General features: G+C 39.7%; 1 protein-coding gene across 4 annotated transcripts in view; it reads left to right on the forward strand.

Moving 5' to 3' along the window:
* The window catches only part of LOC139747080 (uncharacterized), a 488,827-nt gene that overhangs the window by 419,968 nt on the left and 44,283 nt on the right, over positions 1 to 24,576 (forward strand). The window contains exon 6 of one of the 4 annotated variants that reach the window (XM_071658877.1): positions 8,809 to 13,925. The exons of 1 other annotated variant lie outside the window; for it this stretch is intronic. In XM_071658877.1, coding sequence (XP_071514978.1) covers positions 8,809 to 9,159 — 351 coding nt within the window. In that variant the 3' untranslated portion in view covers positions 9,160 to 13,925. Of the gene's footprint in view, positions 1 to 1,361; positions 3,942 to 8,808; positions 13,926 to 24,576 lie in introns of those variants that run through there. 2 more of the 4 variants (XM_071658873.1, XM_071658874.1) reach the window with 2 other exon arrangements.

Here is a 24,576-nt window from a genome sequence, read left to right on the forward strand (position 1 = left end):
TTTCTGCAAGAGAGTGAGCTCTGTTAAAAGAAAAAAAGATGAATTTTCTGCCATGAAGCATTTGACACTAAACCATTGAGGAGTTTGTAAAGAAACTGGATCTCTAGGCCGGAATATGTGGGAGACTCATTTCACAGATAGAATATTAGCGCAAGGGAACACAATACTCATACTGGAGGGGCCTTTTGAAAATGCCAGAGGGACCATTGCTCTTCTTGATCTATGTAAATGACTTGCCAGAAGGATTGGATTCCTACATGAGTATGTTTGCAGATGATGCCAAGGCCATAAGGGAAGTAAAAAGCAGGAAGGAATTGCATCAATTTTCAAGGGGCCTAGGTGATTTTTAAAGTTGATTGGGTATGAAATTCACCTCGAATAAATGTAAAGTAACGAGGATGGGATGCAGTGAAAGAAGGCCTCATAATGAATATCATCGAACAGGACATAAGCTGTAGGAATCTGTGTGAGAGACTTATGAGTCAACACCATTCTTAATCTGTCTGTAGAGTCTACCCACGGAGAATGGGAAAGGTGCAAACTTTCTATTGGCATATATTAAGATAACATCCAGAATCATCATCATGGAACAATTCAGCAAGCTGTACATGATCTGCATAATGCCAGAACTAGACTGTGCTTCTCAAGTCTGGTCACTGCACTTCATGCACAAAGAATTAATGTGAAAGGTCTAGTGAAGGGCAACAAGGATATCAGAATTAAGAGAGCTGAATAAAAGAGAAAGCCTAGAGGCCTTACATTTGCCCACCATGAAAGAGTGAGTGATGAGATGGTCCTAACCTTTAAGTTTTTGAATCTGCTTGATGAAGACAGTGAATGTTGTTTTTTTTCTTTTTTAAAGACACAAGTATAAAACAACTAGAGGTCATGACATTAATTTAAGCAAGAAACTTGTCTGAAAAGATGTACAGAAATACTTTTAATGTATAAGAGAAAAGAATGAATGGAATACACTGAGGTATGTGACTGTGAATGCATACAGCATACTGAAGTTTGAAAAGTTGTATGTTGATAGAATACAAGAGATGGGGCCCCACAACTGTAAACTCTCCCCTTATATGTAATAGATATATAAGTAGTTAGTTACACACACACGTACTCACACACACACACACACGTTAGAAAAGATGTAAAGAAACACTCCTCTAGTAATAACATGGTGGAGGAATGGGAGAATCTGAGTTTAAAATAGTGAATGCAAAGAAGAGACCTCATAATTGTAGAACTTCCTCCCCATGATATAAGAAATGATAATTACATGGAATTACACACATTTACAATTGTGCATGTTCTTTTCTTTCACATTGATATTTTGACTGTGAGACAGGCATTTCCAACAGGTAATGCTGCAGAGCGACTGTCAGGTGACTGATCACAGAGGGAGCGCGGGAGGAAGGCACCATCAGAACCCCACCAACAGACTGCACAAGTGTTCTCATTGTTCTTATAATACCATTTACATAACAAACTTGAGGAACCATTTACGTACTCACACTGGAGAAAAGCCTTTTTCCTGTCCTCACTGTCCTTATAGAACCACAACCAAACAGAGCTTAATGGAACATATTCGAACCCATACTGGAGAAAAACCATTTGCTTGTCCATATTGTACTTACAATGCCATAACCAAACAGAGCTTAAAAAGACATCTTCATACCCATACAGGAGAAAAACCCTATGCATGTGCATACTGTTCATATCGAGCCATAAAGAAGGTGACTTTAAAAAGTCACATGCTAACACATCATCCTCTAGAAAGTGAACATTCCATATAATGACAAAACAGGAAGGTTTTTGTGTTGATGAATTAGTCTTTGGGAAGATTGTACTCTGCATGACAGGTTGAATTGTTAAGATGTGTAATGTTAATCCCATACATTTATATCACTGTATTTTTAATCAATGAACTTGGCCCCAGATACAGGGTGTTAGATGTATAACATTTTCATTACAGTTATATGACATTTTTATTATCATTTAAGAGATGTTTCCTCTTGTGTGGTAAGATATGAAAGTTGAAAGCATTTTATATATTACCTTTATTTTGATTAGTGTTAAGTAGTTTAAGTATAAGAACATCACCCTACTTGCATTTTTTTTACATTGCATGTTTGTTAGTGGTGATTCTTTTCCATGGCTAGGATGTAAATACTATATCTTCACATCCAGATATACTTTTCTTGTTGTTACCTCTGCTTTAATCTGTTTTTTTTGAGTTTGTTATTGCCTATTATTGGAATAGTGTGGCTAAGGTAGTTTTTTATTTCAGAAGTTTGCTTTTGTTCATATCCACTCCATTAAGTTTCAAGAATCCAGAAGTGATACTCAGAATGCAAGAAGTGCACAGGCTGTTTTGACTCAAAGTTTAAGCATTTTTTTGCTTGCTGCATATATTTATCTTACTTTCGTTTCTAACTCCATACCCTTTCATGAGGTATATCAGGTGCATACAATATTGTCTTTTAGTTCACTTTTACATAAACCCATATCAAGTGCTAAAATGAAGCATAGGCTTCAGTGCTTAAGTATGTGCTTCATATACTTTCACTGCATTCTAATTCGGTTTGTTAAATGAAGCAAAACTTTCCTTTTACATCATTACCGTAAGACATAAAATGACATAATTGCATGTGATAGAAAGTCAGTCCTATGGCACATTAATTTGAAGTACTTCTCATCCAAAACAAGTTATGTAGCTCATCTGTGGTATTTCTCTTTTTTCATCTTCATCTGTACTACCACATATCTTCACCAAACTGTCGTCTATCAAGCATTTTCTATGACTTTATCATTATGAAGGAGTCATTCTAATCATTTTTGAGTTTCACCCATATTGCTCTCATTAGCACAGCTCCTATCTTTATCTGTTCTCATAATTCTAAAAGTTAAAGTTAGCATTTTCTTTCTTTATCTGTTCTCATAATTCCAAAAGTACAATGCAAGTATCCCTCTATATCTCTCTTATTTTTAACAATGTTACCCATAAAAATGATGATTACACATACATAAGATTTGAATTAACTATGATTAGGGCATATTATGCCTGCGACTTGTTGCTTATTATGAAAAAGGCATTCTGTTATATTATGCATCTTGTACTCTCTTTACTCTCCAGCAATATCAGTGCACCTCCAGTTCTCCCTTGCTTGACTTTACTCTTATCTTCTGAATTGTCACTCCCAGTCTTTACTGATCATGACTCCCAAGTATCTAAACTCAGTTGCAACTTATTCTCTATTTGAATGAAAATTTTACCGAGAGAATGCAGTACCTTAAAAAAGGAAAATATTCTCCTCTATAATACCAGCATCCTGTTCCTATGCTCATAAGTAAAGTGACCTACCATTCTGTCCAATTCTTCTTGTAATTCACGAAATATAAAAAAAAAATTTCTTACAAACACTTGGGTAAACTTCTAATCCATTTTGCTATGGTTTAGCAGTGCACTGCTTTAAGCTCAAATCAAATGCACCTCACGTACTATTTCATCTCAAGGAATAAGAAACAATCATTGTGCCATCTTTACATCCTACATTGTCCATATTTATTACTGAAGGTCTCATTGAATCTTTTAAAAAAAAAGATCTTTTTAGCAGAGATGGCATGAGCAACTCAGGCCCTAATCAAGGCCATCTTATTTATGCTATATATATATTTATATATTTATTTTCATCCACAACAGACTGCATACTTGCCCCTCTTTCCAAAACTCTTGCATTCACCTTCCCAGAGAGTTTGGGAAGTGAGTCAGTTGTTGTTCGCTGATGATACAGCGCTGGTGGCTGATTCATGTGAGAAACTGCAGAAGCTGGTGACTGAGTTTGATAAGGTGTGTGAAAGAAGAAAGTTAAGAGTAAATGTGAATAAGAGCAAGGTTATTAGGTACAGTAGGGTTGAGGGTCAAGTCAATTGGGAGGTAAGTTTGAATTGAGAAAAACTGGAGGAAGTGAAGTGTTTTAGATATCTGGGAGTGGATTTGGCAGCGAATGGAACCATGGAAACAGAAGTGAATCATAGGGTGGGGAAGGGGGTGAAAATTCTGGGAGCCTTGAAAAATGTATGGAAGTCGAGAACATTATCTCGGAAAGCAAAATTGGGTATGTTTGAAGGAATAGTGGTTCCAACAATGTTGTATGATTGTGAGGCATGGGCTATGGATAGAGTTGTGCGGAGGAGGGTGGATGTGCTGGAAATGAGATGTTTGAGGACAATATGTGGTGTGAGGTGGTTTGATCGAGTAAGTAATAATAGGGTAAGAGAGATGTGTGGTAATAAAAAGAGTGTGGTTGAGAGAGCAGAAGAGGGTGTTTTGAAAGGGTTTGGTCACATGGAGAGAATGAGTGAGGAAAGATTGACCAAGAGGATATATGTGTCAGAGGTGGAGGGAACGAGGAGAAGTGGGAGACCAAATTGGAGGTGGAAAGATGGAGTGAAAAAGATTTTGAGTGATCGGGGCCTGAACATGCAGGAGGGTGAAAGGCGGGCAAGGAATAGAGTGAATTGGATCGATTTGGTATACCGGGGTTGATCAAACCACCTCACACCACATATTGTCCTCAAACATCTCATTTCCAGCACATCCACCCTCCTGCACACAACTCTATCCATAGCCCACGCCTCGCAACCATACAGCATTGTTTGAACCACTATTCCTTCAAACATACCCATTTTTGCTTTCCGAGATAATGTTCTCGACCTCCACACATTCTTCAAGGATCCCAGAATTTTCACCCCCTCCCCCACCCTATGATTCACTTCCACTTCCATGGTTCCATCCACTGCCAAATCCACTTCCAGATATCTAAAACACTTCACTTCCTCCAGTTTTTCTCCATTCATACTTACCTCCCAATTGACTTGACCCTCAACCATACTGTACCAAATAACCTTGCTCTTATTCACATTTCAGAAGAGATAAAGAATGTGTGGATCAGGTGTTTGCTTTAAGGACTGTGTGTGGGAAATACTTAGGGAAATAGATGGATTCATATGTGGCATTCATAGATCTGGAGAAAGCATATTACATGGTGAATAGAGATGTCTTTTGGAAGGTCTGTAGAATATATGGTGTGGAAGGAAAGCTGCTTGAAGCTGTGAGAAATTTTTTATCTAGGGTGTATGGCTTGTGCATAAGTGTTAAGAGAGAGTGACTGGTTCCAAGTGAAGGTTGGTCTGTGTTAGGGCTGTGTAATGTCACCATGGATGTTTAGTATGTTTATGGTTGGGGTAATGAAGAAGGTAAATGTAAGAGTTGTGCAGAGAGGAGCGAGTATGCAGTGTGTAGGGGATGACAGGGCCTGGGAAGTAAGTTGTTGTTTACTGATGTACAGCACTGGTGGCAGATTCAAATAAGAAACTTTAGAAGTTGGTGACTGAGTTTAGAAGAGTGCATGAAAGGAGGAAGTTGGGAGTAAATATGAATAAAAGCAAGGTTATTAGGTTTAGCAGGGTTTAGGGACAAGTTAGTTTGGGTGTAAATTGAATGGAGAAAAATTGGAGGAAGTGAAGGGTTTTACATACATGGTAGTGGACATGGCAGCAACTGGAACCATAGAAGCAGAAGTCTCACAAGATGGATGAGGGGGGCAAAGATTCTGGGAATGCTGAAGAATGTGTGGAAAGAAAGATTATCTCATGGAGCAAAAATGCATATTTTTGAAGGTATTTTGCTTCCAGAAATATTATATGGATGTAAGGCATGGGCTGTGCAGCAGAAGGTGGATGTGTTGGGAATGAATTGCGTGTGAACAATATATGGTGTGAAGTGGTTGGATTGAGTGAATAATGAAAGGGTAAGAGAGAGATATGGAAATAAAAAGTGTTGTTGAGATAGCTGAAGAGGGTGTGTTGAAATGATTTGGACACATGGAGAGAATGATTGAGGAAAGGTTAACAAAGAGGATACATGTTTTAGAAGTGGAGGGAACAAGGAGGACCAGGTGACCAAGTTGGAAATAGAAGAATGGAGTGAAAAAGATTTTAAGCTGTTGGGGCCTGAACATGCAGGAGGGTGTGCATGGGATAGAATGAATTAAAATGATAAGGTATACAAGGGTCAACCTGCTGTCAATGGACTGAACCAGCGCATGTGAAACATCCGGAGTAAACCATTGAAAGGTTTGTTGGACTTGATTGTGGGTAGGGAGCTGTGGTTTTGATACTTTTCACATGACATCTTGAGAAGGTATAGAACAGATGTGGCTTTTCTTTGTCTGCTCCTGGTGCTACCTCGCTAACATGGGACACGGCTATCATGTATGAAAAAAGAAATGATTAGTTGTTATCATGAGAAAGGACAAAAACTGTGACAAGAAAACTCTAAATATACAGTTCATGTTAAAAGAATTAAAAAAGTGTGCCTGTTTACAAGACTCTGCATGTCCTTGCAGATGCATAGAAATTTATAACATGAAATTTTGTTTAAATGTTCAATAAGAAATCTCAGTATTAAAGATCCTGTACAGAAAGAGTATTTGCAGTATTGATGAAAATTACTATAGATTTTTCAAATTTGCCTATCAGCTTAGAGCATATAGCCAAGATCATTTTGGAAAATAAAACAAGAAACTGAAGATCTCAAACTTGTTTAGAGTCTGGCTGACACATTTGTAATTACTTGAATTATTGCTAGTCTATTAGAATGAAGAGTTGTTGGCATAAAGAATTTCCCTGGGGCTTTTCCTCATGAATGGTCCTCTATCCAAGGTTGCACTGCACTACAGTCATACTTAATGGTTGGTCAGTCATATGCTGAGCCACATTATCACAACTTACATCTATTGCTTCCCTTACTCTTTTAGTTTTTGTTGCTTTTATGTCATGTTTCAGACTATTGCTATCTCCATTTTATTTTTATTCTAGGTTTACTCTGTTATCTTTCCTAATTATGTACTCATGATTATTGTTTTGTAGATAGTTTCTTTACTATTGCTTTTCTAATGATGCTGTTCAGAAGTTTGTAATACTTGTGTTGCAGCTACGTTTACATACTGCATGCTGGATTAAGTGATTTACACATTCATGTATGGTCTTTGAGGGCAAAATGTAAGGCAATATAGAATATGTTTGAGGACTAATCAGTGCATATCTTTTTTTAAGGTGTTTAAGAACTGGTAAAATAAGAAAAAACTTGAAGGAACATGGTCCATACAATCATTATTTGATTATTAGAATTCCTTGAAATAGAAAGGGAACTGTTTTAGGAACTGTATAAGATTTCTTCATTTACAAGACTTGCAGTATTGGAATATGTTATTTCATTATCTCATAATTGATTTTAGTATTTAATGGCTTGTATGAGCAAAATGTATGATGCAGAAAGACACTTGATATTAAGTATATTTTAGTTGAATTTATTAGGGTTTGTAACAAGAGTTTTCAATACAGCTGAAGTGAATGCTGTAGGAATGGATAAAATATTTATTGGGTAAGTAGGATGAGATATGAAGGGAACCAGACTGTGTTGTAAGAAGTGGGTAGCAGTGAAAAAGAGCAAAGTTTATGATGTCAAGAGTACTTATAAAGGTAAATAAATGTGGAAAGATTAACCAAATAAGATTCTTTTGGCGTGGTTAAAGGGAGCACTGGGAAGAGCTGCGGTTAAGATGGTAGGACCACATGACTGTCAGAAAAGTGCAGCATAAGCAAAAATAAGTATGCAGTTGGCAGTGCTAGTCTTGCTCAGAGCAGAATTCTGGAAATATCTAACCTTAACTAAGCAGCATGGCAGAGGAGTAAAGTGTATGTAATCTTGCATTGTCTTCTCTGTATATTATGTTCTGTGTACAGTATCTGTCTATCATTACTTCATTCTCAATTTATTAGGGTGGATCAGGTAAATACAGCCCTGAGTATCATTCACACACATCCTCAACCCATGATCAGTGTGTTAAAGTGAAACATGGACTTCCACTCTCATAAAAGTGTTTCTTCCTTTATCACTTTACACATTAAGTTGATCTGTGATGTGAGATTGGTGTCTCCATTCACACCTCCTCCATACACAAATTACTTCCATTGCATCCAGCTTCCAGTCATTCCTCTCTTATCTCCAACTGAAATATCCCAGACCCTAATCAGCCCTCTCAGTATGTACATCTATCCATTTCTTCTAAAATTTACATTTCTTTGTACATTTCTTCGTTACTTGGCTGTCATCTGCCATATGTTGACTCTCAATGCTTGAATTTTTCACATGCTTCAGTACTTTCATTTCCCAACTTTTTTCACTTTTTTTCTCCTGTATGACTGCTTTCAGTATCATCTTTCCGTCTAAACTTTACTCCCAAATGTTTAAACTCATTCTTCACCCTGCAAACTGATTTCATACTCTGATCTATCCCTTGCCGAAAGTAGTATCTCAAGTTTATTTGCCCGCCATTTTATCCAACTTTTCCTTCGATTTAACAGACAACAGAGCCTCATTTGCATACAACAACTGCAGTAACTGGCTTTTTTTCCTTGATAGAATATCACATTGCAGTCACATATAGGACTGTCCAAGGAATATATTTGTCTTAGGTAAACAGGTTAAAGTTTAATTGTAACAAAGTGAGTGCATTAATGTCACTGGTTTGTGTGACCTTTGATTCAGTGGTATTTCCAAAACTCACTTAATATAGGCCCTGGCTTGTTGGTTCAAATGAGTACAATATATGCTAAGACTGTTATTGATTACACTTGTGTAAATAACTGGAAACCTTTCAGATTGAATGAATTAAGACATCTTTGTAGTTTGTCTTGCATATTTTTTACAAAATATTTGAGTAAGCCAGGTGTCCTCTACAGGTGAGACTCAACATAGGCTGTCAGAGGACGGGTGGGAGAGGAACAACTGGAGGCGGTAAGGGTGTGACAACCACTGCCAAGACACATCAGTGCCTCTACTGTTCCTACACTACTCCTGTCACCACTAATCTTAAGAATCACATGCGCACACACACCAAGGAGAAACCATTTTCTTGTGCACATTGCCCATACAGTGCAATAACAAAGCAAAGTTTAGAAGACCATGTTAGAACACATACTGGTGAAAGGCCATTTTCATGCCCACACTGTCCATATAATGCTATATCTAAAAAGAGATTGAAGAGACATGTTGTAACACATTCAACAATGAACAGAAAATATTCAATGTAAAGCAAGAAAATTTGGAGATTCTTGCATCAAATAAACACAAATGATTTGAAGTGAACCTCAAGATAGTCATACTTGAATTAACCAGGCTATGTATTAAACCAAAATGTGATTAGGAATGCTCGATTGTAATTATATGTTAAGATGTTTAGAATTTTAGGTAAGTTTAAATGTATTAAATTGTGCTGGGAAACATATAAGTTTTACTTAGAATTGGCCATTCTACATTCTTTCAGCATTATGTATGATCTTTAACTTTTAGAAAAAAAAATTTCATTTTTTACATTTGGCATTTTTTTCACAACTAGGTTGCACTTCTTGAATAGATTTAACTGATGTAGATGTTTCAGTAAACTAACTTTTTTCTCTGTTTGTTCATGAATAGTCCAGTCAAGTAAAGTTTTACTATAGTTATTGATTTGGAAGAAATATGATAAGATTTCCTTTGTTCATTTTGTGTTCTTAAGAAGTGTCAAATATGCTAACTGCTTGAAGTCAAAATCTTTATGACAAAGCAAAACTAATTTATGTTATTTTAGGAGGCTTCCATTTAGGTTCATCCTCTGTCCATAATTGTTGTTCATTCAGAATATACATAAAAAGCACTCTGATAAGTAATGCCATATGTTTACTGGAGTAATAAGAAAAATTTAGGAAATCGTAGGACTTGTAAACAGGCTTACTGCTGCTACTTTGGCAACTTATTAAGAAATCAGCAAATTTGATTAGAAAGCAATATGTCAGTTTTCTTCTACTACATGCTAAATTAGTGCTAGAACTGGTGTTTAAGAATCAGACTTTTTGGCATGCTCTCAGGTACTAGGGAGACTGCTACATGCAGTATTCATTTGAAGTAGAATACCAAGTACCTGTTCTTACTGTAATGCCTGTTTTGATTTAAGAATCCAGAATGTTAACATTGTTCATATTATGTCTATGTTTTACTTATAATCACCCCATAACCTTATTTAAAAGAAATTATAATTACAGTAGAATTATAATGATATTTTTCTTAGTATTATTATTTCTATTATCATTATTATTATTATTATTATTCATTATCATTGCTGTTATTTTTTTTTATACTATTTGCCATTTCCCACATTAGCGAGGTAGCGCTAAGAACAGAGGACTGAGCCTTTGAAGGAATATTCTCGCTTAGCCCTCCTCTCTGCTCCGCTTTTGGAAAATTAGAAATAAACAAGAGGGATGGATTTCCAGCCCCCTGCTCCAATCCCTATTAGTCACCTTCTACGACACTCAGGGAAAACATGGGAAATATTCTTTCTCCCCTATCCCCAGGGATAATTGCTATTATTATTATCATTATATTTTTTTATTATACTTTGTCGTTGTCTCCCACGTCAACGAGGTAGCACAAGGAAACAGACGAAAGAATGGCCCAACCCACCCACATACACACGTATGTACATACACATCCACACACGTTCATGTGCATACCTATACATTTCAACATATACATGTATATACATACACAGACATATACATATATACACATGCACATAATTCATACTTGCTACCTATATTCATTCCCATCACATAAAAAGATAGCCCCCTCCCCTGGCATGTGCGCGAGGTAGCACTAGGAAAAGACAACAAAGGCCACATTTGTTCACACTCATGTACAATGCACCGAAACCACAGCTCCCTTTCCACATCCAGGCCCCACAAAACTTTCCATGGTTTCCTCCAGACACTTCACATGCCCTGGTTCAATCCACTGTCAGCATGGCGACCCCGGTATACCACATTGTTCCAATTCACTTTATTCCTTGCACGCCTTTCACTCTCCTACATATTTAGGCCCCGATCGCTCAAAATCTTTTTCACTCCATCCTTCCACCTCCAATTTGGTCTCCCACTTCTCGTTCCCTCCACCTCTGACACTTATATCCTCTTGGTCAATCTTTCCTCACTCATTCTCTCCATGTGACCAAACCATTTCAATACACCCTCTTCTGCTCTCTCAACTACACTCTTTTTATTACCACACATCTCTCTTACCCCTTCATAACTTACTCTATCAAACCACTTCACACCATATATTGTCCTCAAACATCTCATTTCCAACACATCCACCCTCCTCCGCACAACTCTATCTATAGCCCACACCTCGTAACCATTTAACATTGTTTGAATCATATTCCTTCAAACATACCCATTTTTGCTTTCCAAGATAATGTTCTCACCTTCCACACATTTTTCAGTGCTCCCAGAACTTTTTGCCCCCTCCTCCATCCTGTGACTCACTTCCACTTCCATGGTTCCATCCGCTGCCAAATCAACTCTCAGATATCTAAAACACTTCTCACTTCCTCCAGTTTTTCTCCATTCAAACTTACCTCCCAACTGACTTGTCCCTCAACCCTACTGAACCTAATAACCTTGCTCTTATTCACATTTACTCTCAGCATTCTTCTTTCACACACTTTACCAAACTCAGTCACCAGCTTCTGCAGTTTCTCACCCGAATCAGTCACCAGCACTGTATCATCAGCGAACAACAACTGACTCACTTCCCAAGCTCTCTCATCCACAACAGACTGCATACTTGCCCCTCTTTCCAAAACTCTTGCATTCACCTCCCTAAGAAGCCCATCCATAAACAAAGTAAACAACCATGGAGACATCACGCACCGCTGCCGCAAACCGACATTCACTGAGAACAAATCACTTTCCTCTCTTCCTACTCGTACACATGACTTACATCCTTGATAAAAACTTTTCACTGCTTCTAACAACTGTCTCCCACACCATATATTCTTAATACCTCCCACAGAGCATCTTTATCAACTCTATCATAAGTCTTCTCCAGATCCATAAATGCTACATACAAATCCATTTGCTTTTCTAACATACATTCTTCAAAGGAAACATCTGATCCACACATCCTCTGCCACTTCTGAAACCACACTGCTCTCTCCCAGTCTGATTCTCTGTACATGCCTTCACCCTCTCAATCAATACCCTCCCATATAATTTCCCAGGAATACTCAACAAACTTATACCTCTTTAATTTGAGCACTCACCTTTATCCCCTTTGCCTTTGTACAATGGCACTATGCATGCATTCCACCAATCCTCAAGCACCTCACCATGAGTCATACATACATTAAATTTCCTTACCAACCAGTCAACAACACATCCACCCCCTTTTTTAATAAATTCCACTGCAATACCATCCAAACCCGCTGCCTTGCCAGCTTTCATCTTCTGCAAAGGTTTTACTACCTCTTCTCTGTTTACGAAATCATTCTCCCTAACCCTCTCACATTGCATACCACCTCAACAAAAACACCCTATATCTGCCACTCTTATCATCTAACACATTCAACAAACCTTCAAAATACTCACTCCATCTCCTTCTCACATCACCACTACTTTACTTGTTATCACCTCTCCATTAGCCCCCTTCACTGATGTTCCCATTTGTTCTCTTGTCGTATGCACTTTATTTACCTCCTTCCAAAACATCTTTTTATTTTCCCTAAAATTTAATGATCCTCTCTCATCCCAACTCTCATTTGCCCTCTTTTTCACCTCTTGCACCTTTCTCTTAACCTCCTGCCTCTTTCTTTTATAAGTTTTCCAGTCATTTTCACTATTTCCCTGCAAAACCATCCAAATGCTTCTCTCTTCCCGTTCACTAATAATCTTACTTCTTCATCCCACCAATCACTACCCTTTCTAATCTGCCCACCTCCCACGTTTCTCATGCCACAAGCATCTTTTGCGCAAACCATCACTGCTTCCTTAAATACATCCCATTCCTCCCCTGCTCCCCTTACGTCCCTTGCTCTCACCTTTATCCATTCTGCACTCAGTCTCTCCTGGTACTTCCTCACACAAGTCTCCTTCCCAAGCTCACTTACTCTCACCACTCTCTACACCCCAACATTCTCTCTTCTTTTCTGAAAACCTCTACAAATCTTCACCTTCACTTCCTCAAGATAATGATCAGACATCCCTCCTGTCGCACCTCGAAAAGTCTCTCTTTCACATGCTTATCAATTAACACGTAATCCAATAACGCTCTCTGGCCATCTCTCCTGCTTACATACGTATATTTATGTATATCTCTCTTTTTTAAACCAGGTATTCCCAATCACCAGTCCTTTTTCAGCACACATATCTACAAGCTCTTCACCATTTCCATTTGCAATACTGAACACCTCATGTACACCAATTATTCCCTCAACTGCCACATTACTCACCTTTGCATCCAAATCACCCATCACTATAACCCGGTCTCATGCATCAAAACTACTAACACACTCGCCCAACTGCTTCCAAAACACTTACCTCTCATGATCTTTCTTCTCATGCCTGAGTGCATATGCACCAATAATCACCCATCTCTCCCCATCCACTTTCACTTTTACCCATATCTATGTAGAGTTTACTTTCTTACACTCTATCACATACTCCCACCACTCCTTTTTCAGGAGTAATGCTACTCCTTCCCTTGCTCTTGTCCTTTCACCAACCTCTGACTTTACTCCTAAAACATTCCCAAACCACTCTTCCCCTTTACCCTTGAGCATCATTTCACTCAAAGCCAAAACATCCAGGTTCCTTTCCTCAAACATACTCTCCTTTTCTCTCATCTTGATAACATCCACACACATTTAGACACCCCAATCTGAGCCTTTCTTGGAGGATGAGCACTTCCCGTGTGACTCCTTCTGTTTCCCCCTTTAGAAAGTATATTATACTTTGTCCCTGTCTCCTGCGTCAGCGAGGTAGCGCAAGGAAACAGACGAAAGAATGGCCCAACCAACCCACATACACATGCATATACATACACATTCACACGTGCACATATACATACCTATACATTTCAACGTATATTTTTTTTTTTTTTTTATACTTTGTCGCTGTCTCCCGCGTTTGCGAGGTAGCGCAAGGAAACAGACGAAAGAAATGGCCCAACCCCCCCCATACACATGTATATACATACGTCCACACATGCAAATATACATACCTACACAGCTTTCCATGGTTTACCCCAGACGCTTCACATGCCCTGATTCAATCCACTGACAGCACGTCAGCCCCGGTATACCACATCGCTCCAATTCACTCTATTCCTTGCCCTCCTTTCATCCTCCTGCATGTTCAGGCCCCGATCACACAAAATCTTTTTCACTCCATCTTTCCACCTCCAATTTGGTCTCCCTCTTCTCCTTGTTCCCTCCACCTCCAACACATATATCCTCTTGGTCAATCTTTCCTCACTCATCCTCTCCATGTGCCCAAACCACTTCAAAACACCCTCTTCTGCTCTCTCAACCACGCTCTTTTTATTTCCACACATCTCTCTTACCCTTACGTTACTCACTCGATCAAACCACCTCACACCACACATTGTCCTCAAACATCTCATTTCCAGCACATCCATCCTCCTGCGCACAACTCTATCCATAGCCCACGCCTCGCAACCATACAACATTGTTGGAACCACTATTCCTTCAAACATACCCATTTTTGCTTTCCGAGATAATGTTCTCGACTTCCACACATTCTTCAAGGCCCCCAGGATTTTCGCCCCCTCCCCCACCCTATGATCCACTTCCGCTTCCATGGTTCCATCCGCTGCCAGATCCACTCCCAGATATCTAAAACACTTCACTTCCTCCAGTTTTTCTCCATTCAAACTCACCTCCCAATTGACTTGACCCTCAACCCTACTGTACCTAATAACCTTGCTCTTATTCACATTTACTCTTAACTTCCTTCTTCCACACACTTTTCCAAATTCAGTCACCAGCTTCTGCAGTTTCTCACATGAATCAGCCACCAGCGCTGTATCATCAGCGAACAACAACTGACTCACTTCCCAAGCTCTCTCATCCCCAACAGACTTCATACTTGCCTCTCTTTCCAAAACTCTTGCATTTACCTCCCTAACAACCCCATCCATAAATAAATTAAACAACCATGGAGACATCACACACCCCTGCCGCAAACCTACATTCACTGAGAACCAATCACTTTCCTCTCTTCCTACACGTACACATGCCTTACATCCTCGATAAAAACTTTTCACTGCTTCTAACAACTTTCCTCCCACACCATATATTCTTAATACCTTCCACAGAGCATCTCTATCAACTCTATCATATATATATATATACATATATATATATACATATATATATACATAGGGAGCGGGAGGCTGGAAATCCTCCCCTCTCTTTTTTTTTCCAAAAGAAGATACAAAGAAGGGGGCCAGGTGAGGATATTCCCTCAAAGGCCCAGTCCTCATCCTCTGTTCTTAACGCTACCTCGCTAATGCGGGAAGTGGCGATTAGTATAAAAAAAAAAATATATACATACATACACATACATATGCATGTATACACATGTACATAATGCATACTTGCTGCCTTTATTCATTCCCATCGTCACCCTGCCACACATGAAATGACACCCCCCTCCCCTGAAATGCGCATGAGGTAGCGCTAGGAAAAGACAACAAAGGCCACATTTGTTCACACTCAGTCTCTAGTTGTCATGTATAATGCACTGAAACCACAGCTCCCTTTCCACATCCAGGCCCCACAGAACTTTCCATGGTTTATCCCAGATGCTTCACATGCCCTGGTTCAGTCCATTGATAGCACATCGACCCCGGTATACCACATTGTTCCAATTCACTCTATTCCTTGCACGCCTTTCACCCTCCTGCATGTTCAGGCCCTGATCGCTGAAAATCTTTTTCACTCCATCCTTCCACCTCCAATTTGGTTTCCCGCTTCTCCTCATTCCCTCCACCTCTGACACATATATCCTCTTTGACAATCTTTCCTCAGTCATTCTCTCCATGTGACCAAACCATTTCAGTACACCCTCTTCTGCTCTCTAAACCATACTCTTTTTATTACCACATGTCTCTCCTACCCTTTCATTACTTACTTGATCAAACCACCTCACACCACATATTGTCCTCAAACATGTCATTTCCAACACATTCACCCTCCTTCGTGCAACCCTATCTATAGCCCATGCCTTGCAACCATATAACATTGTTGGAACCACTATTCCTTCAAATATACCCATTTTTGCTCTCTGAGATAATTTTCTTGCCTTCCACACATTCTTCAACGCTCCCAGAAGCTTTGCCCCTCCCCCACCCTGTGACTCACGTCCGCTTCCATGGTACCATCCGCTGCCAGATCCACTCCCAGATATCTAAAACACTTCTCACTTCCTCCAGTTTTTCTCCATTCAAACTTACCTCCCAATTGATTTGTCCCTCAACCATACTGTACCTAATAACCTTGCTCTTATTCACATTTACTCTCAACTTTCTCCTTTCACACACTCTACCAAACTCAGTCACCAGCTTCTGCAGTTTCTCAACTGAATCAGCCACCAGCACTGTATCATCAGCAAAGAACAACTGACTCACTTCCCAAGCCCTGTCATCCACAACAGACTGCATACTTGCTCCTCTTTCCAAAACTCTTGCATTCATTTCCCTAACAACCCCATCCATAAACAAATTAAACAACCATTATAATTATTATTATTATTATTATTATTATTATTATTATTATTATTATTATTAACATTATTATCATTATCCCTTGGGATTGAGGAGAATGAATACTTCCCATGTATTCCCTGCCTGTCATAGAAGGCGACTAAAAGGGATGGGAGCAGGAGGCTGGAAATCCTCCCCTCCAGTTGTTGCTTTTCCAAATGAAGGAGCAGAGATGGGGGTCAAGTGAGGATTTTCCCTCTAAGGCTCAGTCCTCTATACTTGATGCTACCTCGCTAAAGCGGGAAATGGCGAATATGTACGAAAAAAGATATTATTGTTACCAGATCATTCAGGAGGTTGAAAGGCATGCAAGGGAGAGAATAAATAGGTTTGATGAGCATAGATTTGGGGAAGGAGGAAACGTGGTGTCATTACACAGAACCAGGGCAAATGAACTGGTCAAACTCTGCCATGGATTACACTTTAGTGTTTGACTGCATACGGTAGGCTCTGATTTGGGTGCAAGGTACAAACAGCCAATGAGTGAATGTGTGTAAATGAGTTAGTTGTTTATTTATTCCTGACACTGCCAAGCTAAGATGTGAAAGGCACTGAAGTATAAAAGAATTATTATTATCAATGTTATAAATGTCATTCTTATTACAGGTTGAGCATCCCTAATCCAAAAATCCAAAATGCTCTAAAATCTGAAGGATTTTGAGCAGTGATATGACATTACAAGTGGAAAATTCCACACCTGAACTCACTTGCCCATGCCCATGCTGGGCTCTGACGCTCTGTTGGCGCCAGTTTGTTAAAACCATTGTCACCGCCAGACCTACTGATTTGTGTGAATAAGTGTAAGAAAATGATTGCTTATCAGTAGCATATAAATTCAGAGTCAGGAATGAAGGTGATGCCAAACAACCACCGATTGTCCACATGGGCGACTGACATTGTGACACCTGAGCTTTCTGATGGTTCAGTTTTACACAGACTTTGTTTCATGCACATAGTTATGAAGAATTTTATATACATTACCTTCAGGCTATGTGTATAAGTTGTATATGAAACATAAATGGCTTTAGTGTTTAGACTTGGGACCCATTCTTATGATCTTATTATCTATTATCCATCATGACAAATGTGGAAAAAAGGATGCTATAGAAACAAACAGGTTGAAGCTGAGATGTACCTCAATGTTTTGACTATTCAGTGGTCTTCCTCAGGAGATACTGATTCTAGCATTCGGCAGGACTGTGTTCCAGCAAGTGATGGTCACCCAGTTGGATGCCCTGGCTTGTTATGCTCTGATTGAATCACTTGTCCTGCTGCCTCCACCTGTTCACAGCAATCTCTGCTGCCTGACATGACCAGCAGATGAGCCCAGCCTTTGTGTTAACATTGTTCTTAATCCCTTCCTTTAGGTAAGCTCTCACACTATCACTAAATGCCAAGGCAACTACTGGCAAGTGACAAACCGTTTAGTGCTAGTATGAGAGCTTACCTAGAGGAAGGGATTAAGAACAACATGAACACAAGGTCTGGGTTCATATGCTGGTCACTTTAGGCAGTGGAGATCGTTGTCAACAGGTGGAGACAGCAGGACAAGCAATCTAATCAGAGAGCAACACGCCAAGGCGTCCAAACAGGTGACCATCACTTGCTGGGGGACACAGTACTGCTGAATGCTGGAATCAGTGTCTCCTGAGGAAGACCATTTTTTTCCACACCATCCTGTTTTCCACACATTATGTTTATGCAAAAATTCCAAAATATAAGAACAATTCAAAACCCAGAACACTTCTGGTCCCAGGCATTTTGTATAAGGGATACTCAACCTGTATTTTTTTTTTCTTTCATACATGTTTGCCATTCCCCACTTTGGCAAGTTAGTACTAGGAACAGACAAAGAAACAGTCTCATTCACTCACATCCAATCTCGAGTTGTCGTGTATAATGCGCAAACCATTACAGTTTTGATAATTATTATGATTTATTTTATTATAATTATTATTATTATTATTATTATTATTATTATTATTATTAATGACTGTTAGCACTATTATTATTTAGGCCACTGTTAATTTATTTTTAATGTCTCCATACTAAAATGGGAAAGAAACTTGGTTTTAAGAAGAAATTATTAATGATCAGAATAAGTTTTTATCAGGAGCGTAAGGCTCATGTATGAGTAGGAAGAGGAGAATGGATGGTTCCAAGTGAAGGTTGGTCTGTGGCAGGGGTGTGCGATATCACCATGGTTGTTCAGTTTCTTTATGGATGGGGTGGTGAGGGAGGTATATGTGAGAGTCTTGGAGAGAGGGACACCCATGCAGTTTGTTGGGGATGAAAGGACATGGAAAGCGAGGTAGTTGTTTGCTTATGATACAACACTGGTGGCAAGTTTGTGTGAGAAACTGTAGAAGTTGGTAGCTGAATTTGGAATAGTTTGTGAAAGAAAAAAGTTGAGAGTGAATGTGAATAAAAGCAAAGTTATTAGGTTTAGCACAGTTGAGGGACAGATTAGTTGGAGTTTGGGTTTAAATAGAGAAAAATTGGAGGAAGGAAAGTGACTTATAGATATAGCAGTAGTCATGGCAGCAAATGGAACCATGGAAGCAGAAGTGAGTCATAGAGTGGGAGAGGTAGCAAAGGTTCTGGGGGCGATGAAGAATGTGTGGAAAGAAACATTATGTGGGAGGGCATAAATGGGTATTTTTGAAGTAATAGTAGTCTCAACATTATATGAACATGAGGTATGGGCTGTAGACAAGGCTGTGCAGAGGAGGGTGGATGTTTTAGAAATGAAATGTTTTGAGGACAAAATGTGATGTGAAGTGGTTTGATTAAGTAATGAGAAAGTAAGAAAGATATGTGGTAATGAAAAGGATGTGGTTGAGAGAGCATAAGTGGTTTGGACATGTGGAGAGATGACTAAGGAAAGCTTGATGGAGAGGATATATGGTACTTGTCAGAAGTGGAGGAACAAGGAAAACTGTGAGACCAAATTGGAGGCGGAAGGATGAAGTGAAAAAGATTTGAGCAATCTGTACCTGAACATGCAGGAAAGTGAAAGGCATGCACAGAATAGAGTGAATTGGAACGATGTGGTATATTGAGGTCAACATGCTGTTATTGGACTAAGGTAGCACATGTGAAGCATCCATGGTAAACCATAGAAAGGTCTGTGGGGCATGGCTGTGGATAGGGAGCTGTTGTTTCGGTGCATTACACATGACAGGTACAGAATGGATGAGTGGATGTGGCCTTTGTTAGTCTGTTCCTTGCACTACCTCACTAATGTGGGAAATGGCAATCAAGTATAAAAGAAAATATTGACATTTTTATTATTATCATTATTATTATTATTATGATTATTGTTATTACATTATTATTATTGTGGTATTATTGAGTTTAGGGGATTGGGAAGTTGGAATATGCAATGCTATTTATGTTTGTGGTGTTAAATAAGTGTATTAAGTGTAAAATAAGATTTGCAGGTGGTAATTTGTGCTTTTCTCAGCACAAATAAGTTGATAGTAGGGAGGTCATTGAAGATCAGAAAAAGCATGGGATAAAGTAGGTAAATCATTTTCAGAATCAATATGATCTATGAAAAACTTCATGAGGTATGGGCTGTAGACAAGGCTGTGCAGAGGAGGGTGGATGTTTTAGAAATGAAATGTTTTGAGGACAAAATGTGGTGTGAAGTGGTTTGATTGAGTAAGTAATGAGAAAGTAAGAAAGATGTGTGGTAATGAAAAGGATGTGGTTGAGAGAGCATAAGTGGTTTGGACATATGGAGTAAAAGTGGTTTGGACATATGGAGAGATGAGCAGGGAAAGGTTGATGGAGAGGATATATGGTACCTGTCAGAAGTGGAGGGAGGGAACAAGGAAAACTGGGAGACCAAATTGGATGCGGAAGGATGAAGTGAAAAATATTTGAGCAATCTGTGCCTGAACATGCAGGAAAGTGAAAGGCATGCACAGAATAGAGTGAATTAGAACGATGTGGTATATTGAGGTCAACATGCTGTTATTGGACTAAGGTAGCACATGTGAAGCATCCATGGTAAACCATAGAAAGGTCTGTGGGGCATGGCTGTGGATAGGGAGATGTTGTTTCAGTGCATTACACATGACAGGTACAGAACGGATGAGTGGAAGTGGCCTTTGTTAGTTTGTCCCTTGCAGTACCTCACTAATGTGGGAAATGTCAATCAAGTATAAAAGAAAATATTGATATGCAGTCTGTTGTGGATGAGAGAGCTTGGGAAGTGAGTCAGTTGTTGTTTGCTGATGATACAGCGCTGGTGGCTGATTCATGAGAGAAACTGCAGAAGCTGGTGACTGAGTTTGGTAAAGTGTGTGAAAGAAGAAAGTTAAGAGTAAATGTGAATAAGAGCAAGATTAATAGGTACAGTAGGGTTGAGGGTCAAGTCAATTGGGAGGTAAGTTTGAATGGAGAAAAACTGGAGGAAGTAAAGTGTTTTAGATATCTGGGAGTGGATCTGGCAGCGGATGGAACCATGGAAGCGGAAGTGAATCATTGGGTGGGTGAGGGGGCGAAAATTCTGGGAGCCTTGAAGAATGTTTGGAAGTCGAGAACATTATCTCGGAAAGCAAAAATGGGTATGTTTGAAGGAATAGTGGTTCCAACAATGTTGTATGGTTGCGAGGCGTGAGCTGTGGATAGAGTTGTGCGTAGGAGGGTGGATGTGCTGGAAATCAGATGTTTGAGGACAATATGTGGTGTGAGGTGGTTTAATCGAGTAAGTAATGTAAGGGTAAGAGAGATGTGTGGAAATAAAAAGAGTGTGGTTGAGAGAGCAGAAGAGGGTGTTTTCAAATGGTTTGGTCACATGGAGAGAATGAGTGAGGAAAGATTGACCAAGAGGATATATGTGTCAAAGGTGGAGGGAACAAGGAGAAGTGGGAGACCAAATTGGAGGTGGAAAGATGGAGTGAAAAAGACTTTGAGTGATCGGGGCCTGAACATGCAGGAGGGTGAAAGGCGTGCAAGGAATAGAGTGAATTGGAGCGATGTGGTATACCGGGGTCAATGTGCTGTCAATGGATTGAACCAGGGTATGTGAAGCATCTGGGGTAAACCATGGAAAGTTCTGTGGGGCCTGGATGTGGAAAGGGAGCTGTGATTTCGGTGCATTATTACATGACAGCTAGAGACTGAGTGTGAACGAATGGGGCCTTTGTTGTCTTTTCCTAGCGCTACCTTGCACATATGAGGGGGGGAGGGGGTTGTTATTCCATGTGTGGCGAAGTGGCGATGGGAATAAATAAAGGCAGGAAGTATGAATTATGTAGATTTGTATATATGTATATGTCTATGTGTGTATATATGTGTACATTGAGATGTATAGGTATGTATATTTGCGTGTGTGGACATGTATGAATATACATGTGTATGTGGGTTGGTTGGGCCATTCTTTCATCTGTTTCCTTGTGCTACCTCGCTAACGCGGGAGACAGCGACAAAGCAGGATATAATATATAGGATATATATATATGTACAAAGGCAAAGAGGATAAGAGTGAGTGCTCAAATTACAGAGGTATAAGTTTGTTGAGTATTCCTGGCAAATTATATGGGAGGGTATTGATTGAGAGGGTGAAGGCATGTACAGAGCATCAGATTGGGGAAGAGCAGTGTGGTTTCAGAAGTGGTAGAGGATGTGTGGATCAGGTGTTTGCTTTGAAGAATGTATGTGAGAAATACTTAGAAAAGCAAATGGATTTGTATGTAGCATTTATGGATCTGGAGAAGGCATATGATAGAGTTGATAGAGATGCTCTGTGGAAGGTATTAAGAATATATGGTGTGGGAGGCAAGTTGTTAGAAGCAGTGAAAAGTTTTTATTGAGGATGTAAGGCAGGTGTACGTGTAGGAAGAGAGGAAAGTGATTGGTTCTCAGTGAATGTAGGTTTGCGGCAGGGGTGTGTGATGTCTCCATGGTTGTTTAATTTGTTTATGGATGGGGTTGTTAGGGAGGTGATTGCAAGAGTTTTGGAAAGAGGGCCAAGTATGAAGTCTGTTGGGGATGAGAGAGCTTGGGAAGTGAGTCAGTTGTTGTTCACTGATGATACAGCGTTGGTGGCTGATTCATGTGAGAAACTGCAGAAGCTGGTGACTGAGTTTGGTGAGGGTAAGAGAGATGTGTGGAAATAAAAAGAACGTGGTTGAGAGAGCAGAAGAGGGTGTTTTGAAATGGTTTGGTCACATGGAGAGAATGAGTGAGGAAAGATTGACCAAGAGGATATATGTGTCGGAGGTGGAGGGAACGAGGAGAAGAGGGAGACCAAATTGGAGGTGGAAAGATGGAGTGAAAAAGATTTTGTGTGATCGGGGCCTGAACATGCAGGAGGGTGAAAGGAGGGCAAAGAATAGAGTGAATTGGAGCGTTGTGGTATACCGGGGTTGACGTGCTGTCAGTGGATTGAATCAAGGCATGTGTATAGGGGTGGGTTGGGCCATTTCTTTCGTCTGTTTCCTTGCCCTACCTTGCAAACGCGGGAGACAGTGACAAAGCAAAAAAAAAAACAAAAAAAAAAATATATAGAGAGAGAAAAAGGTCAAGAGAAAGGTGCAAGAGATGAAAAACGGGGCAAATGAGAGCAGTGGTGAGAGAGTATCATTAAATTTTAGGGAGAATAAAAGGATGTTTTGGAAGGAGGTAAATAAAGTGCGTAAGACAAGGGAGCAAATGGGAACTTCAGTGAAGGGGGCTAATGGGGTGGTGATGACAAGTAGTGGTGATGTGAGAAGGAGATGGAGTGAGTATTTTGAAGGTTTGTTGAATGTGTTTGATGATAAGAGTGGCAGATATAGGGTGTTTTAGTGGAGGTGGTGTGCAAAGTGAGAGGGTTAGGGAAAATGATTTGGTAAACAGAGAAGAGGTAGTAAAAGCGTTGTGGAAGATGAAAGCCGGCAAGGAAGCAGGTTTGGATGGTATTGCAGTGGAATTTATTAAAAAAGGGGGTGACTGTATTGTTGACTTGTTGGTAAGGTTATTTAATGTATGTATGATTCATGGTGAGGTGCCTGAGGATTGGAGGAATGCTTGCATAGTACCATTGTACAAAGGCGAAGGGGATAAGAGTGAGTGCTCAAATTACAGAGGTATAAGTTTGTTGAGTATTCCTGGTAAATTATGTGGGAGGGTATTGATTGAGAGGGTGAAGGCATGTACAGAGCATCAGATTGGGGAAGAGCAGTGTAGTTTCAAAAGTGGTAGAGGTTGTGTGGATCAGGTGTTTGCTTTGAAAAATGTATGTGAGAAATACTTAGAAAAGCAAATGGATTTGTATGTAGCATTTATGGATCTGGAGAAGGCATATGATAGAGTTGATAGAGATGCTCTGTGGAAGGTATTAAGAATATATGGTGTGGGAGGCAAGTTGTTAGAAGCAGTGAAAAGTTTTTATCGAGAATGTAAGGCATGTGTACGAGTAGGAAGAGAGGTAAGTGATTGGTTCTCAGTGAATGTAGGTTTGCGGCAGGGGTGTGTGATGTCTCCATGGTTGTTTAATTTGTTTATGGATGGGGTTGTTAGGGAGGTGAATGCGAGAGTTTTGGAAAGAGGGGCAAGTATGCAGTCTATTGTGGATGAGAGAGCTTGGGAAGTGAGTCAGTTGTTGTTCGTTGATGATACAGCGCTTGTGGCTGATTCATGTGGGAAACTGCAGAAGCTGGTGACTGAGTTTGGTAAAGTGTGTGAAAGAAGAAAGTTAAGAGTAAATGTGAATAAGAGCAAGGTTATTAGGTACAGTAGGGTTGGGGGTCAAGTTAGTTGGGAGGTAAGTTTGAATGGAGAAAAACTGGAGGAAGTAAAGTGTTTTAGATATCCGGGAGTGGATCTGGCAGCGGATGGAACCATGGAAGCGAAAG

The sequence above is a fragment of the Panulirus ornatus genome, chromosome 67 (assembly GCF_036320965.1).
Source record: "Panulirus ornatus isolate Po-2019 chromosome 67, ASM3632096v1, whole genome shotgun sequence".
Lineage (NCBI taxonomy): Eukaryota > Metazoa > Arthropoda > Malacostraca > Decapoda > Palinuridae > Panulirus > Panulirus ornatus.